At 39.7% G+C, this 17,731-nt stretch overlaps 1 protein-coding gene across 9 annotated transcripts in view; it reads left to right on the plus strand.

Annotated features, from left to right (window-relative positions):
* The window catches only part of HPS5 (HPS5 biogenesis of lysosomal organelles complex 2 subunit 2), a 45,501-nt gene that overhangs the window by 9,118 nt on the left and 18,652 nt on the right, over nt 1-17,731 (plus strand). For 6 of the 9 annotated variants that reach the window (XM_015114679.3, XM_015114685.3, XM_015114678.3 and 3 more), the window contains 10 exons: nt 1,491-1,601; nt 2,072-2,136; nt 2,610-2,802; nt 4,494-4,627; nt 7,199-7,411; nt 8,039-8,110; nt 13,204-13,292; nt 15,118-15,296; nt 16,400-16,558; nt 17,444-17,630. In XM_015114679.3, the coding sequence (XP_014970165.3) occupies nt 1,491-1,601; nt 2,072-2,136; nt 2,610-2,802; nt 4,494-4,627; nt 7,199-7,411; nt 8,039-8,110; nt 13,204-13,292; nt 15,118-15,296; nt 16,400-16,558; nt 17,444-17,630 (1,402 nt within the window). The remainder of the gene's footprint in view (nt 1-1,490; nt 1,602-2,071; nt 2,137-2,609; nt 2,803-4,493; nt 4,628-7,198; nt 7,412-8,038; nt 8,111-13,203; nt 13,293-15,117; nt 15,297-16,399; nt 16,559-17,443; nt 17,631-17,731) is intronic. The other 3 variants (XM_077963138.1, XM_077963137.1, XM_077963139.1) reach the window with 1 other exon arrangement.

The following is a 17,731-nucleotide window of genomic DNA, read 5'->3' on the forward strand; positions in this document are numbered from 1 at the left end:
ATGTTTAAAGGAAAAGGATGCAGATTCTGAGTTGTTTACCAATAACATATTAAAATAACAAAAACTATTGATTGGCTATACATTGTTCTTAGTATCACAGATTTCAGTGACATGAAGTTAACAGGCGAGACAGCTAGTCAGTGACAAAATGACTTTAAACAATTGTCCCCAGGCATGGGTGCCGAGATTGGGAGCATGACTGATATCTCATATTCATTTCTGTCTGGACCTGCATACTTCACATAGTTCAGACTGCCCTGAGCTATTTTTCTTTTCCTAATAGCTATGTGTTTTGATTGTCCTTGGAATTCAAAGAACTATGTACTTCCTTCAATCTCTGAGTTATTTTGATTAAACTCAGGAATGATGTGGTAAAAAACAAAGTTTCATAACCAGTACCAAAATAATTTCATTTTTATACTTTTGCTACTGCCCTAAAGGAAATACCAGCATCTGAGGAAAGGGAAAAATAGGAAGTGATAGACAAAATAATATGAGTAACAGTTTTGAGGCTTGACATCAGACATTTTTTCAGCTGCAAGTTACAGTATAGTGTAACATATTAATAGGAGCTTAAGTGGTAAAGATGTTTATAATCTCATAAGAGGTTAGTGTTCTGGGTTTAGTGTAGTGGCCCAATGATATAACTGGCTCCCATTTTTCCCATTCTACCATTGTACATATGTTAGCTTTTAGTTGCATTTGCAATGTGTGTCCTGTCTCCAGTCTTACTGTTCTCATTAACATCTCAAGAAAGTGGGGGCAAAGGGCAAAGGCTTTCTACAGGCTCTGCCTCTTATCTGGAAAGGTAAAGCTTCCCTTCCTGAGAAGCCCTCAGCTGTGTTGGTCATATTAGCTAGAACTGAGTTACATGGCAACGCTTGGCAGCTAGGGAACTGGGAAGGTGAATATTTAGGTTTTCCAACTTCTGTAGTGAAAAGCAGCAAAATTGAAGATGATTGGGAATGTCTCTTAGTCAACCAACTAATAACTTTGCCACAGGGTATTGGGCACAGCATGGCCACTGCATTCTCTGATGGAGTCTCACCTACCCTAAGACTTGCGGATGTTTTGTGGTGTTTGTACAGATCAGAAGTGATGTAAATGAATGAATGTTTAACATGGTTACTTTATCTTCTGGTCACTTCCTCGGTCTTCCATTGTTGTAGTTAGCATTGGAATGACCTAGCCAAATTACACAAAATATGAACAGTCTAACAGCCAGCTTTTGCCAAGGGAAAATTACTCACAAGGTGGAGCCTATTCAGCCTTTGTGAGATTCGTTTAGAAGTTTAAAAACAAAATGTTCTTTCTTCAGTATTTTTTACTATTCTAAAATTAGAGAGTAAGTGTCATGTTGTGTCCATTTGGGCAGAGGGTAAAGTGAGGGAAGGAGCCTGATGCATAAATCCTCAGTATTTATTTTCAGTGGATAGTCTATTTGGTTAAGTAGCTGTGATCATCTCACACTTCTCTTTACATGTTTTTAGTGCACGAGCATAGCTGTGTCTCGGAAATGGTTGGCTTTGGGCAGTTCAGGAGGAGGACTCCATCTCATTCAGAAAGAAGGTTGGAAGCACAGGCTTTTTCTTTCACACAGGGTAAGATTAAGGGCAGCTCTGTTGTATACCATTTGGAGTCTTTTTCATAAATGCAAATTTCTCCAATATAAATAATCGTTTGGAATAAAAGAATGTAAAACGTGCCCTGGTGCGGTGGCTAACGCCTATAATCCCAGCGTTTTGGGAGGCCAAGGCGGGTGGATTACCTGAGGTCAGGAGTTGGAGACCAGCCTGGCCAACATGGTGAAACCCTGTCTCTGCTAAAAATACAAAAATTAGCTGGGCGTGTTGGTGGGCACCTGTAATCCCAGCTACTTGGGAGGCGGAGGCCGGAGAATTGCTTGAACCCAGGAAGTGGAGGTTGCGGTGAGCCGAGATCGCATCATTGCACCCCAGCCTGGGCAACAGAGCGAGACTCAGTCTCAAAAAAAAAAAAAATAAATAAATAAATAAATAAATAATAATGTAAAACTTGAGATTTAAAAAATATTTTTTCTTTTGTGCTCTAGGAAGGTGCAATTTCTCAAGTTGCCTGTTGTTTACATGATGATGATTATGTTGCTGTAGCTACCAGGTAAGAATCTGTTCTAAAACCGTCTGTCCTTTTTCAAATGCATTTTAATTTGACACATTTAATTATTTTATTTAATGTGTTTGTTAGGGTAACCAACCATCCTGGTTTGCCTAGGATTGTCCTAGTTTTAACGCTGAAATTCCTGTGTCTTGGGAAATCTCTCAGTACCCAGCAAACGAGAACGGATAGCTGGTCATCCGAGTGTTTGTAGAAAATGCTAATTTGAGGTTACAACATTTCAAAGGCCTTAAAAGAGAAAGGGAACAGAGATAATTTAGGTCATTTAACTTCTCCTATTAAACTGGTTTGGTGACTAAAACAAGGAAATTAATATCTTGACTTTTTATAATACTTCCTCTTTTCTGAAGAATAAGAGTTACATATGTATTTAGTGTAGTTGATACTGTGATGCAATTAAATTGTACCTTGTTCATCATTGCCAAAAGTTTGCCTCTGTGACTCAATTCTTGCAGTCAAGGTCTTGTAGTTGTTTGGGAATTAAATCAAGAGCGTCGTGGGAAACCAGAACAAATTTATGTGTCTTCAGAACACAAAGGCCGAAGAGTCACAGCTCTCTGTTGGGATACAGCTATTCTTAGAGTTTTTGTAGGTGATCATGCCGGGAAGGTTTCTGCCATCAAACTCAGTACTTCTAAACAAGCAAAGGTGAGAAGCAGTCCCATTCTTTGTGTATGTAGTGAGATACAAGGTGTTGTCTTATAAAACTTCCAATTAAAGAGTGTGATTTTTATCTACTATATTTCTTGGGAGACTAATCCAGAGTCCAGACTGGAGATTTTGAGGAGACCTGTTTTTATATAGTACATATGGTAGCCTGTTATAGCTCAGTGCTGTTACAGAATGGCTTTTGTGAGCTAACTTCAGTACTTTGCACATTATCTATTGCAGTTCTTCCTGATTCACCTGCATGGCTCATTTAAAGCGTTCTTTAGTATAAGGCTATTAAGAAAGAAAAGAAATCTATTTATTATTGGTGTGAATAAAATGACAGACATAGAAATGACACCAATTGCTCAGGCTCCTGATCTTCTCCGCTTCTTGTGTAGAAGAAACTCATAGGTCTAGGAATACTTTTTTATCAGGATGGATATAATTTATTTTGAATGGAATCTTGAAGACACCTTCCGGCTTTGCTCTGCTCTGCAGGTTCTCAGGCTTCCTGCTGCAGTTCTTTCTGAGTAGAAGGGTTGAGACTCAGTTTACCCTAACAGAATGCTCCAGTCTGTCATTAAGACAGAGTAGACCAGCTTCTCATTGTCCTGCTCCTCCAGGGCCATTACAGCAGAAGTAGAAGGATTTGTCTCGCATTGGCTTGTTTCTATTTAGGATCCTGGCGGAAAAGAAGGGCTCTAACTACTATTGGCTAAATTAATTTTATTTTATATTTTATTTTATTTTATTTTGAGACAGGTTCTTGCTCTGTCACTCAGGCTGAAGTACAGTGGTGAGATCATGGTTCACTGCACTCTTGATCGCCCGGGCTGAAGCAATCCTCCCACCCCAAACCTCCTGAGTAGCTGGGACTACTGGCATGCACCACCATGCCTGGCTAATTTTAAAAAATTTTTTGTAGAGACAGGGTTTTGCCATGTTGCCCAGGCTGGTCTCGAACTCCTGGGCTCAAGCGATCCACTCACCTTGCCCTCCCAAAGTGTTGGGATTACAGGCATGAGCCACTGCACCTGGCTATTGGCTAAATTACTTTATTTTAATGAACACATCAGAATATTTTTCTGGTTTTTGCCATCATGACCGATCAAAGTTATCAATTGATTCTTAATATATTTTGGATCTAAAATATAGAAACCCTATACATAGTAAGCGTACTTTGTCTTTTTCTCAAAGGGAGAAGTACTGTCTACAGGTGGAAAATTCTCTCACATACTCCAGAGCTTTATTTAGTTAGAGACAGGTTCTTCCTCTGTTGCCCAGGCTGGAATATAGTAGCTCGATCAAAGCTCACTGCAGCCTCAAGCTCCTAGGCTCAAGCAATCCTTCTGTCTCAGCCTCCCAGGTAGCTGGGATTATGGATCTGTGCTACCACGCCTGACTAACAAGTTCTAAAGCTTGCTTCATCTTTTTCATTCTAACCTCTAAGATTAGATGATCACAAACAGAGCCTTAAGAATTCCCTTCTGCAGTTAACGTACCAAATTATTTAATACAACTTTTAAGTGAGTGAAACTTCGATATCCTTACAAGCAAATTAAATTTTGGCTTATTTGAAAATTTTATTTTGCTATTCAAGTTATTTTCATTTAAAAGGTAAAGAGGAAGAGATCACATGTGTATGTTATGATTAAATAAACTTTATTTCTTTCTCACATTCCTTTTAGGCAGCTGCTGCTTTTGTGATGTTTCCTGTTCAGACCATAACAACAGTTGACTCCTGTGTTGTACAATTAGATTATTTGGATGGAAGGCTACTTATATCTTCACTAACTCGATCCTTCTTGTGTGACACTGAGAGGTATATTGGCCATCCATTAGTCACCAGAAATGCAGACTTTTAGAAATGGGAGGAACTTAGAAGTTATCTACCCCCAAGCCCCATCAATCAGTTATACAGATTTTTTTTTTTTCTTTTCTTTTCTTTTTTGTTTTTTTGAGACAGGGTCTCACTCTGTCACTCAGGCTGGAGTGCAGTGGTGTGATCATGGCTCACTGCAGCCTTGACCTCCCCAGCTCAAGCGATCCTCCTACCTCAGCCTCTCAAGTAGCTGGGTCTACAGACACATGCCACCATGCCCTGCTAATTTTTTGTATTTTGTTTAGAGACTGGGTTTTGTCATGTTACCCAGGCGGGTCTTGAACTCCTGGGCTCAAGCGATCTTCCTGCCTCAGCCTCCTAAAGTGCTTGGATTACAGGCAAGAACCACTGCCCTTGGCTATTACAGATGTTACGGAATCAGTTGTATGCAAGCTGATGTTAGAGAGCAGAGAGGAGGTAGAGGAGTCTAAGACAGTCCAGTGGGTGACTAAGACAAGTATTCCGTGAGCCCGTTGCTGGTGAGGCGTGTTCTAAGTGCCATGAGAGAAGGCCAAAGGCCTGTTTTTATATGCGGAAGCAGGAAGGCTTCTTTGAGTTTTGTTGTTTTCAAGATTTGTTTTATTTTAATAGAATTTTACTAAAGGGTAAAATTGGATGAAGAATAAGAGCTTTACGAAGATAAGTATTTCATCAAAATCTCAAGGGTAGATAGAGCCAGAGGTCCAATGAGTGGCAAAGGAGTGCATTAGAGGTAGCTGTGAAATACCAGAGCAGAATAGCAGACAGCTGAAAATGAGTATTATGCATCACTGTGCCAAAGTTTTCAGCCATTCTCACTGCAAGGAAATTTTCACTGGCCATTCTTTTTTTCACTGGACGTGGCAGCTATCATATTTCTCAGGACCATCTCCTTTTAAAAATTTGTCATGGAGAGTTTTGAGCCTACACAAAAGAAGGGAGAATTGTGTAATCAACCCCCGTGTACCTATTTCATAACTAAAGTTGGATGACAGTAGCCTAGAACCTTTTGTAAAAATAACATGTTTAGATGTGCTTACTCTCTGTTAGCTAGAATTCAGTTTTTGGGGACATGGATAGTATAATAAAATATATACTTATGTTAAAAAGTCTTTTTGTTTCAACCTATTTTCCCTCCCAACAAACAGTATGTATATATATTTTTAAAAGCTGGGCCTCCTAGTGACTAGCCAAAGTGATAGATATGACTTTGTTTCATGTAAATTTAGTATTAAGGATTAACTAAGGTAGCATATGTGAAAATACTCAACTTTGGGCCTGTGACATATTGTTTGAAAAATAATAGAAAGTAAGATTAATGAGGATACAAATGATAATGAATTGATTGCATTTTTCACTCAGCAAACATTTATTATAGCCCTCCAGATCCTTAGCACCATATTAGGTATCATAAAATATATAAAATAAGGAAGAAATATATTTTATTTCCCAAATAAGGAATATAAGTAATAAAACCACTACTTCCTGTGCTGCTCTGTATACATTTCAAAGCACTCTTACACCAGTGTTCTTAAAGTAAAGCAAATGTTATGTTTTATTCATAAAGCAAGTAACTACAGAAGTAGTTATTGAATTATCTGAGGTTATCTAGTAAATTCATGCTAGAGAGCATACTAGATCACTCTTCAATAAAAGAGATTGAGTTTATGGAACTCTACAATGTATTGAGTGCTTTCTGTAGGCCTGACACTGTGCTACACACTGGGAATCCAACCAAAGAGGAATAAGAAGTGTCCTTTGCCCTGAAAAGTCATGATTTGCTGTTTAAATAGACATAATTGCCATATATCATGTCATAAGTGCTATGAAAGCAAAGCATAGGAAGCATGTAATTCCATATATGGGAATCAGGGAAAGTTTCTGAGGAGGAATGATGGAATCATGGAGGGTAAGTAACAGGAGTTTTTAGGAAGAGACATCTACCTCATCATTATCACCTTCCATGTTCCCAGGCAGTGTACTGAGCTCTTTTATATATCCAACTCATGTAATCCTAAGGGAGCAGAATACTCCAAGGTGCAGAGTTTCAGAAGGACCTGGGTTTTTGAGGAAAAAGTAAGTTTATTGGGTGTTTGTGGTGAGGAAGTGACTTGGAGACAGGGTTGGAGAACTAGATTAGTAGCTTCCATAGAGTGTCCAAAGAACATTTTACAGAGTGACTTTAGAAGCAACTAGTAGGGTTCAAGGATGTACGAAATAGTTCAGTAGCATTCACTTTTTAGAATTGAAAGGGGCCTTTACATTAATTCTGAGCCTCTTATTCTGTGGCTAATAAACTAAGTACTAATATGAAATGATTTGCTTCCTGTCACAGAAATAGCTAATGGCAAATCAGAGCCAGAACCCTATTTTGATCTTTCCATTCTCTTGTTTTTTTCAGTATATTGCTAATATGAATGAAGGAGAAGGCATTGTGAGTGAAGTTATTATACCCATGCTGATTTGTAGTGCCATTGTTTTTGCCTTTTTTTTTGTAAGTAAATCTGCTTTCTCTTCCTTTCTGGATGTTAGAGAAAAGTTTTGGAAAATTGGAAACAAGGAAAGAGATGGAGAATATGGAGCTTGTTTCTTTCCTGGAAGATGTTCTGGGGGCCAGCAACCTCTGATATATTGTGCTCGCCCAGGCTCTAGGATGTGGGAAGTGAACTTTGATGGAGAAGTTATAAGTACACATCAGTTCAAGAAACTCCTCTCGTTGCCACCTCTCCCTGTGATTACTCTAAGGTAATGATTTGTATGGCTTGTTAGGATTATTTGAAGAGCTTATATATAGAGATTGGGTGAAAATCTCTGATATTGTATAAGTGTTAAAGATTTTATTATACCTGGCCAGGCGTGGTGGCACACGCCTATAATCCCAGCACTTTGGGAGGCTGAGGCCGGTGGATCACGAGGTCAGGAGATTGAGACCATCCTGGCTAACGGTGAAACCCTGTCTCTACTAAAAATACAAAAAAAAAATTAGCTGGGCGTGGTGGCGCATGCCTGTAGTCCCAGCTACTCAGGAGGCTGAGTCAGGAGAATGACGTGAACCCAGGCTGTGGAGCTTGCAGTGAGCCGAGATCATGCCACTGCACCCAGGCTAGGCGACAGAACGAGACTCCGTCTCAAAAAAGAAGATTTTATTATGTCTTTTCAGAGTGAAGTTGAATTTTTATTAAAAGATTCAGAAAAACCAAAGAAGTCTTTGAGAATTACCTTTCCTATGATTAATGTGAGTTGAATAAGGGCAGATGTGGTTAGGCTGTTGAATTTGTTTTGGAGGCAAAAATTACCATATATTGGGAAAAGTATAATTTTATGTTATACTTCTAACAGATAAACTCATTAACAGATGTGTTTACTTTCTAGATCAGAACCTCAGTATGATCATACAGTTGGATCCTCCCAATCTTTGTCTTTCCCCAAACTCTTATATCTTAGGTAAGTTTCTACTTTCCTTTGATCTGGGGGGAAAAAAAGAATACTTAGCTTTTAATCTCTGTTTCTTGTTCAGAAGTAGTTAGTTTTTTAAGGTTATTTTTGCACTAAATTATTTTTAGAAAGTTAGGAAATAATTATGTTACATGAAGTGTTCTGTATTTAAAAGGAATGGAAAGATCCTAGAAATACACTTCTCTTTCCAAGCCAATTGGAGAGTTTATAATTGCCAAGAAACTTCTAACAATTAGAGCTAAGATAGCTCTACTAACCTCTTCATAACCTCCCCTAGCTAGTGGGATGCTATAATGAAAGCAAGTCCCAGATCAAAATCTGCCACACAGATGTATGTCTTTTTAGCAAGCAGGCACAAAAAAAGTTGTAGAACTTGTTCTTGTATGCTTGGTGAAATTTCAGCTCTCTCTCCTGTAGGTACTCTGACAAATACTTGCATGAAAGATCTGCTGGAGGCAGTTTCAGCCGTATTCTAAAGTCAGAGTTCAGCCAGCCTTCTAGTTGGATTTGGTGCAAAGTCCAGCACAAAGTGCTGCCCTAAAAGTTGTTAACTGCTGGGCCTGCCAATTCTTACACCTTGTTCTGCAAGAGCAAGAGTGCCAGTGTATGATTTCCAGCCAGTATCTTGAACTCTATTTCATCAATAAAAAATTATTTCTGATATCCCTTAGGCTAGTTAATAAGATCTCTGATGGAAATTCAGCAAACATTGTATGAAGTTGCTATATGGTACACTGGAGTGCGAACACCTGATTCAGTTCTTTCAAAGGCTAACTAACCACTCTTTGTGATTTTTTAAAAGTAATTGAAATTTAACTGATTGCCTCTAAGGGTAAGGATAAAAACCAGCTTATGTATTTGTCATACTTCCTACACTGAAGTATTTAAAAGTGAATTATAAGGCTGAGTGTGGCTCATGCTTGTAATCCCAGCACTTTGGGAGACAGAGGCAGGCAGGTCATTTGAGGTCAGGAGTTCGAGACTAGCCTATCAACATGGAGAAACCCCGTCTCTACTAAAAATACAAAATTAGCCCGGCATGGTGGCACGCTTCTGTAATCCCAGCTACTAGGGAGGCTGAGGCAGGAGAATCACTTGAACCTGGAAGGTGGAGGTTGCAGTGAGCCGAGATCGTGCCATTGCACTCCAGCCTGGGCTACGGAGCAAGACTCTGTCTCAAAAAAATAAAATTAAAAAGTGAATTATAGACATTATAACACTTTAGTAACTCCATAATTCTAATTCATCATGAAAGTTACTAGAGAAAGACATTTATTTGCCCATAATTAGATAAAGCATGCTAAAAACTTCCTTCTTTAGCATTCTTCCTTTATGGCACTTGTCATTTTTATATATTATATAATATATAATTCATATATTACATATTATATATTTATATATTAATTTTATAATTTTATAATTATATACAATATAATTACATTTATATAATTTTATATTTACATATTATAATTTTGTAATTACATATTAATTTATAACTACATATTAATTTTTATAATTACATATTATAATTTGTTTATAATTACATATTAATATAATATGTTACAATTAATTACAATTAATATAATTACAATTAATATAGTTACATATTAATATAATATTTAATATAATTACATATTAATATAGTATTTATACATGTCTTACCCTAGACAGTAAGCTCCATGAGGGCTTTATTTCTGTTTTGTTCACTATTATTTTTTCAATGCTTGGCCTAATGCCTGGCATGTGATAGATACTTAATAAATATTTGTTGACTATGATGTGATGTGCAGGGTGTTGGGAAGTCCCTTACCCAAGAGTTTTTTTTTTTTTTTTTAAGAGACAGAGTCTTGCTCTGTCACCCAGATTGGAGTGCAGTGGTGCGATCTCGGCTTACTGCAGCCTCCGCCTTCCAGGTTCTAGCAATTCTCCTGCCTCAACCTCCCAGGTAGCTGGGACTCACAGGTGCACGCCACCACCCCTGGCTAATTTTTTATATTTTAGTAGAGACAGGGTTTCACCTTGTTGCTCAAGCTGGTCTCGAATTCCTGGGCTCAGGCAATCCACCTGCCTTGGCCTCCCAAAGTACCCAAGAGTATGTTTTCTAGTAGTCGGGCCACAATACACTTAGCTCTCCTGGTAGTTATTCTTTTGACTGTAGCTATTTAAAGCTCCTGCTAACAGTCCCTACCATGGTAGACAAAACCTTTGATGATCTGACTCTGCCTGTTCCTCAGCTAAAGCAACAATTAATGCCGCTTTGAAACCTCTGCTGATTCCTCCAAGAGGCTTACATTAGACAGCCTGTTCCTGTGCATGTACTGTTGTCAAACCATATTCATTCCTTTATCATTGCCACTCTTATTGTATTATGAATATGCATCCCAGCATCAGATTGTCAACTCCTTTTCTATGGGCAGTGCTAGACACATAGAAAACTCTCAAATGATAGTGAATTCAACAAAGAGTTGTTTCAAAAACATGAAGAGGAGGGCTTCTTTTTGTTCCTGTTTATTTATTTTTTTCATTTGTACACTGTGCCCTGTGGGACTTTTACTGTTGCAACCCATACATCCCAGAGGGGGCATCCTTATGCACTTTGTTTCCTTTCAGGCACATTGGTATTACTTTCTCGAACTTTAAAACAATCCTCTTAGGTTTGTGTCCCCATTTATTATCAGTGTAGGGATAAGGGGATGAGGAATGTATAAATTACAAGTATCAGCTTTTATCTAAGTTCCCGTCCCCAGCCCCCCATCTAATCTAGGTTGCAATTCCTAAGGAGTTTTCCAAGCTCAATGTCAGGTTCAGTATCAAAATTATGATCCTGTATCTCTTTCTCAGAGATCCTCTGGACCCCTTCCTTTTTTTTTCTCCTCTGACTCTTGAAGGCAGCCTTCTCAATTTGACTTTGGATTAAGATTCTGACCATTTCTTGCATTTTATGACAAAGATTACTATCCTGTAGGGATAGTGATCGGGTCTTTCATATTGACAAAATGTTTAACACTTACATGAGTACTCAACTCCTGTTAAAAATCAGTTAGTTTCATAGACACATGGAACCATTTTTAGTATTCTTGGAAACATAAAGGAAAAAGAAATATGGTCCCTGTTCTTAAGATTATAATTTATTGGAGAGATGTGATTTATTTCTCCAAAAAGTTTAACAACAATAAGAAGTAAGAGTTGTGACAGTGCAGTGCATGATTTAGTGCCATATGAGCAGAGTGTAAGAAATAGGTTGAGTGCAAGAAATAGGGTGAGTGCTGTGGGCTGTAAGGGAGGATTTCAGAGGGAAGTAGAACTTCTGATCCTTGAGAGGTGGCTAGATTAAGAACATTGTAAGTTGGAGAATGTCCTGACCAGCATTAGGAAGTGGAGATTTTTTTTTATATACCAGTGGTATATAAAAAATAGTAGCAGCCTTGAGAGAGTAAATGAAATATATGAGATAAATTTATATGAGTAAGTATAGAAAAAGATGAGAGAGTACCAGAGAACTGGAGAGAAAGAGAACCAAGAAAATGCAGTGTCCTAGAGCCCCAGGAGGTGAGCTTCAAGAAGCAGAGAACAGTTAGCCGGCTTATCTTCTGCTTGGGGTTAAGAAAATGGGAAGTGATGAAGGGTCATTGGGTTTGGCAGTTTGGGAATCTGTGACTTTTTGAGAATTCAGTTAAGTGGAATAGTTAGGATTCCAGATAATAGTGGGTAGGTTAGTGAAGATAAGTGGAGGAGGAAGTAGATTCTGTGTTACACAGGAAAAAAGTCCAGGTTTTGGAGCCAGACTATCCTTGGTGTAAATTCTGAGTCTTCTACATTTCGTGCTGAATGGCCTTTGGCATATTATTTTATCTCTCTGAGCCTTAGCTTTTTCTCTTTTTAATAAAATAAGAATAGTGTATCTACCTTGATTGGCTTCTACAAAGTTAGGTAATATAGACAGAGCCTTTAATAAAGCTCCTGGCACATTGTTGACCAGGAGTACTCAGCCTTTTGTTGCCCACACACAACTAACAACATCAAAATATTACTGTTCCTAAAAGTGGCTCACTAGAGTAATGATTGGCAGTAAGATGTTAGTCTTTGATTTAATGTGCCCCTATCATGTCCAGTATGGAAAGTTCAGCTGCTTTAACAAACGTCAGGTAAAGGTACCTAAGCTTTTCTTTTTCCAAATACCAGCCTGCCTGCCTGCCTGCCTGCCTGCCTGCCTGCCTTCCTTCCTTCCTTCCTTCCTTCCTTCCTCTCTCCCCCTCCCCCTCCCCTCCCCCCTCCCCTTCCCCTCCCCTCCCCCCTCCCCTTCCCCTCCCCTCCCCCCTCCCCTTCCCCTCCCCTCCCCCCTCCCCTTCCCCTCCCCTCCCCCCTCCCCTTCCCCTCCCCTCCCCCCTCCCCCCCCCCTCCCCCCTCCCCTCCCCCCTCCCCTTCCCCTCCCCTCCCCCCTCCCCTTCCCCTCCCCTCCCCCCTCCCCTTCCCCTCCCCTCCCCCCTCCCCTTCCCCTCCCCTCCCCTCCCCTTCCCCTCCCCTCCCCTCCCCTCCCCTTTCTTGACAGAGTCTTGCCCTATCACCCAGGCTGGAGTGCAGTGGCACAATCTTGGCTCACTGCAACCTGCACCTCCTGGTTTCAAGTGATTCTCCTGCCTCAGCCTCCCAAGTAGCTGGGATTACAGGCACATGCCACCACGCCTGGCTAATTTTTGTATTTTTAGTAGAGACAGGGTTTTACCATGTTGGCCAGGCTAGTCTCAAACTCCTGACCTCAAGTGATCCACCCACCTTGGCCTCCCAAAGTGCTGGGACTACAGGTGAGAGCCACTGCACCCAGCTGACCCTTTTCTTTTTCTGGAAAATATCTAGTATATCTGTCTGAATTTTCCCAATTTGGTATCATTTTACGCTATTTATTAGTGGACTGTTGTTACAGACAGAAAGGAGTTGTTAGGACTCAATTAGATGGATCACTCTTGTGTTTTCTTTCTACAGTCTGATTTTACTTTAATAGCTAATGCAAGGATCTGAATTCAGGGAATTATAAACTTTTGTGTCCTAGCACACTCGAATTCTCTTGACTTATTCTCTTGCAGTGAGCATTGTGTGCTGACTTGGACAGAAAGAGGAATTTATATTTTCATTCCTCAGAATGTTCAAGTTCTTCTTTGGAGTGAAGTCAAAGGTAATTATATTTTTCTTTATGTAATTTTTAATCTCATGCTTATGAAAATTAGATTATTGTAGGAGCATTCTCTTGTAATTTAAGAAGTAGAAAAATAGGATTTTTTTTTTTTTTTTTGAGACAAAGTCTTGCTCTGTCACCCAGGCTGGAGTGCACTGGTGCGATCTTGGCTCATGGCAACCTCCGCCTCCTGGGTTCAAGTGATTCTCCTGCCTCAACCTCCTGTATAGCTGGGATTACAGGCATGTACCACCACACCTGGCTAATTTTTCTACTTTTAGTAGAGAAGGAGTTTCGCCATGTTGGCCAGGCTGGTCTCGAACCCCTGACCTCAGGTGATCTGCTGGCCTCGGCCTCCTAAAGTTCTGGGATTACAAGCGTGTATGATTATAGGTGTGAGCTACTGCGTCCAGTCACGTTTCTTTTAAAGATTGACCGTAGATGTTTCCCATTGTAAGGTACTTCCTAAACATGCATTTGTGAATTTGTATTCAGCTATTTATTTTTTCATGAGTAATTTTATTTATTTTTTAATTGACACATAATAATTGTACATATTTACGGGGTACATAGTGATGTTTCGATACATGCAGTGTATAGTGTACGCTGATCAGATCAGGGTGGTTAGCATATCTATCATCTTAGACATTTATTAGCTCTTTGTGTTGGGAACATTCATTATTCTAGCTCTTTGAAAACATACATTGTTATTAACTATAGTCATCCTACAATGCTATGGAACAGTAGAACTTATTCCTTCTATCTAGCTGTGATTTTGTATCCTTTAACAAGTCTTTTCCCTGTCTCCTCCTTCCTCTTACGCTTGCAGAATCTCATCACCTCTGTTCTGCTTTTCTTCTTCTGTGAGATCACATGTTTTCTAGCTTCTGCATATAAATGAGAACATGTAGTTTTTAACTTTCTGTTCCTGGCTTATTTCACTTAACATGGTGTCCTCCAGTTTTCATGAGTAATTTTAAGTGTAATTTTCATTAGTAACTGCTGAAAAGGAACAAACAGGTTATTTGTCCCTCTATTGCGCTGAGTCTTTGTCCCTGCCAGAAGTCTTGCTTTGGCTCCCATTTTGTATCTTTATAGTTTGGCGTTCAAACTGTTCTTGTGGGAGCAACAGCCATCATATGTGACTGAGACAAAATCAGTCTCTATATTCTTTGGGTTAAAACCAGAAGTGGGGGAAATCTAGCTTTTTTACCATTGCTGCTCAGTAGAGAGTATATGTTGACTTTTTGGTTCTTTTTCTACTTTTGTAAAAACCAAAAAAGGAGAGAGAGAAAGAAATCATTATTTACTGGTCTCATCAACAGTGATTTTCTTGTGCCTTAAATTTCTTAAGTATGTCCCTTGAAAACTAGTCGTTTAAGTCCTTTCAGGATACTCTGCTGAGACAGATATTTTCTTGAAGGCAGATATTTTCTCATTAACTGTATATTGATTTACATACTGTGTTAAAATCCGTTCATTGAGGACCAGGTTGTAATGCTCAGGAACCTTATAGTGTGGCCTCTAATGTAGATTATCCTCTTTTAATGTCCCAATTCCTTTTCACAGAAAGCAGCATTTTAAAACATAAGACTTCAGGTCAGAGAGAGAGAGTTCTTTCTTCACATCTTTTATTCTTGATCTTTTTAGAATAGTTTCTAAAATATGATTTCTTCATTGAACTGCAAGTACAAAAATAGAGGTGAAATTCAGTCAAGCCAAACCCTACATAAGAAATGAATTTATTAGAATAATTTCAACCCTTTTAAAATTGTAAGGGATATTTGGTTAATGTTTTGTATGTTCACACCTGTGGTTTTTGTAGGTATTCAGGATGTGGCTGTCTGTAAGAATGAATTGTTCTGCTTGCACCTAAATGGGAAGGTCTCACATCTCTCCCTGATATCCGTGGAGCGCTGTGTGGAACGCCTGCTAAGAAGAGGCCTATGGAACCTGGCTGCTCGCACCTGCTGTCTTTTCCAAAATTCTGTCATTGCCAGCAGAGTGAGTCAGAGCTTACCTAGACATCTTTGCCATGGATTGGTGAAACTATCCTAGCTTGCAAAATTGTGTTACAAAGTTGCTTGACTTTATTAGCCCTGTCTGTATGACCTACAGATACAGCAATACATGCCCAGGGAAAGCATGATAGATATATCTAGGGGTGGATAGAGGGTAAGAAATAGGGTACAATTTTCATTTAAAATATCAAATTTACATACAAATTTATTTGTTTCAGAACTTGTTTTTAAGGGGGATAATTGTGTATATGGTAAATTTTAATTAAATTATTATTATTATTATTTTGAGACAGAGTCTTGCTCTGTCACCCAGGCTGGAGTGCAGTGGCGCAATCTCAGCTCACTGCAACCTCTGCCTCCTGGGTTCAAGCGATTCGCGTGTCTCAGTCTCCTGAGTAGCTGCGACTACAGGCACTCGCCACCACACCTAGCTGATTTTTTTTTGTATTTTTAGTAGAGACGGGGTTTTACCATGTTGGCCAGGTTGGTCTTGAACTCCTGACCTCAAGTGATCCACCTACCTTGGCCTCCCAAAGTGCGGAATTACAGGTGTTAGCCACCGCACATGGCCTTAAATTCTTAATTCCTAAGAAAATTCTCATGAAATCTTTCTCTAGCTTGCTAAGCCTTTTTAAAGCACCATTGAAGTTTTATGTTCTGTATTAGACCTCTTTCTTTCTTTCTTTCTTTTTTCTTTTTTCTTTTTTTTTTTTTTTTTGAGATGCAGTCTCGCTCTTGTCCCTCAGGCTGGAGTGGAGTGCAATGGGTCGATCTCGGCTCAGTGCAATGTCCGCCTCCCAGGTTCAAGCGATTCTCCTGCCTCAGCCTCCCAAGTAGCTGGGATTATAGGCGCCTGCCACCACGCCCAGCTAATTTTTGTATTTTTAGTAGAGACGGGGTTTCACCATGTTGGCCAGGCTGGTCTCTAATTCCTGACCTCAGGGGAACCACCCACCTTGGCCTCCCAAAGTGCTGGGATTACAGGCATGAGCCACCACGCCTGACCTAGACCTCTTTCAATATATTGGCCATTTGAATATAGATTTACCTACAAATAGCTATTCCATTGCAATATTCTTTTATTAGGCAAGAAAAACTTTGACTGCAGATAAATTGGAGCATTTGAAATCTCAGCTGGACCATGGCACCTACAATGATCTAATTTCTCAACTGGAAGAATTGATATTAAAATTTGAACCTTTGGATTCAGCTTGTAGCAGTAGAAGAAGCTCAATTTCATCACATGTAAGTATTCTCACCTTTAAAGGATTTTTCCACCTTTGGTTGTTCTTATTTACCTCTAGGATCCCCAAATTTGTTGTCCTTTCCATTTAGATTTTTTGGTGGGAAGGGGTGAACTTTTGTTCAGCTACCGGCCCAGCTCTGTGAAGCCTCCATTTAGGTGTGTCTTGGAGCCACATTTTGTTTTGTCATTGTTTATTATTTTCTGTTCCTTGATGTACTCATATAGCTCCCAGAATAAGTTACGTTGCTCTAATATGTGATTTCAGGTGCTTCATGCTAATTTGAGTCTGAATGCAGCTCCGGATTATCTCATTTAATCCCCATTCTCACTACTACGCTTTATGAAGACAAGCTGGTGAAATATGGCAGCTGATGCCACTGGCACACGTAGTGACCCAGCTGCCAGGCACCTAAGCCTTGCTCATCAGTTTGTTCTAATGAGCCATAATGGTTGTTATTTTTTTTTTTTTTTTTTTTTTTTTTTTGTTGAGACAGAGTCTCGCTTTGTCGCCCAGACTGGAGTGCAGTGGCCGGATCTCAGCTCACTGCAAGCTCCGCCTCCCGGGTTCACGCCATTCTCCTGCCTCAGCCTCCCGCGTAGCTGGGACTACAGACGCCCGCCACCTCACCCGGCTAGGTTTTTTTTGTATTTTTTAGTAGAGACGGGGTTTCACCGTGTTAGCCAGGATGGTCTCGATCTCCTGACCTTGTGATCCGCCCGTCTCGGCCTCCCAAAGTGCTGGGATTACAGGCTTGAGCCACCGTGCCCGGCCCTAATGGTTGTTATTAACTTTCCACTTGAGTGTTGGTATTTCTTTACAGAAGTTATATTAATGTTATAAAGGAAATTTTTACATTTCTTTTTGGAATTCTTTTAATTTTTAGGAAAGTTTCAGCATCTTGGACTCTGGTATTTATCGTATCATTAGTAGTAGAAGAGGCAGTCAGTCAGATGAAGACTCTTGCTCCCTTCACAGCCAAACCCTCTCAGAAGATGAGAGATTTAAAGAATTCACCTCACAGCAGGAAGAGGACCTGCCAGATCAGTGCTGTGGCTCACACGGAAATGAAGGTGATGAATATGTCTGTTGTTGGTTCCTGATGTGAAGCCATTATTTTCCACAAGCTCTTGTTACCAGGATTATCTTGTGCACAGAAGTTCTCTGAAGTGTT

This window comes from Macaca mulatta, chromosome 14, assembly GCF_049350105.2.
Source record: "Macaca mulatta isolate MMU2019108-1 chromosome 14, T2T-MMU8v2.0, whole genome shotgun sequence".
NCBI classification, from domain to species: Eukaryota; Metazoa; Chordata; class Mammalia; order Primates; family Cercopithecidae; genus Macaca; species Macaca mulatta.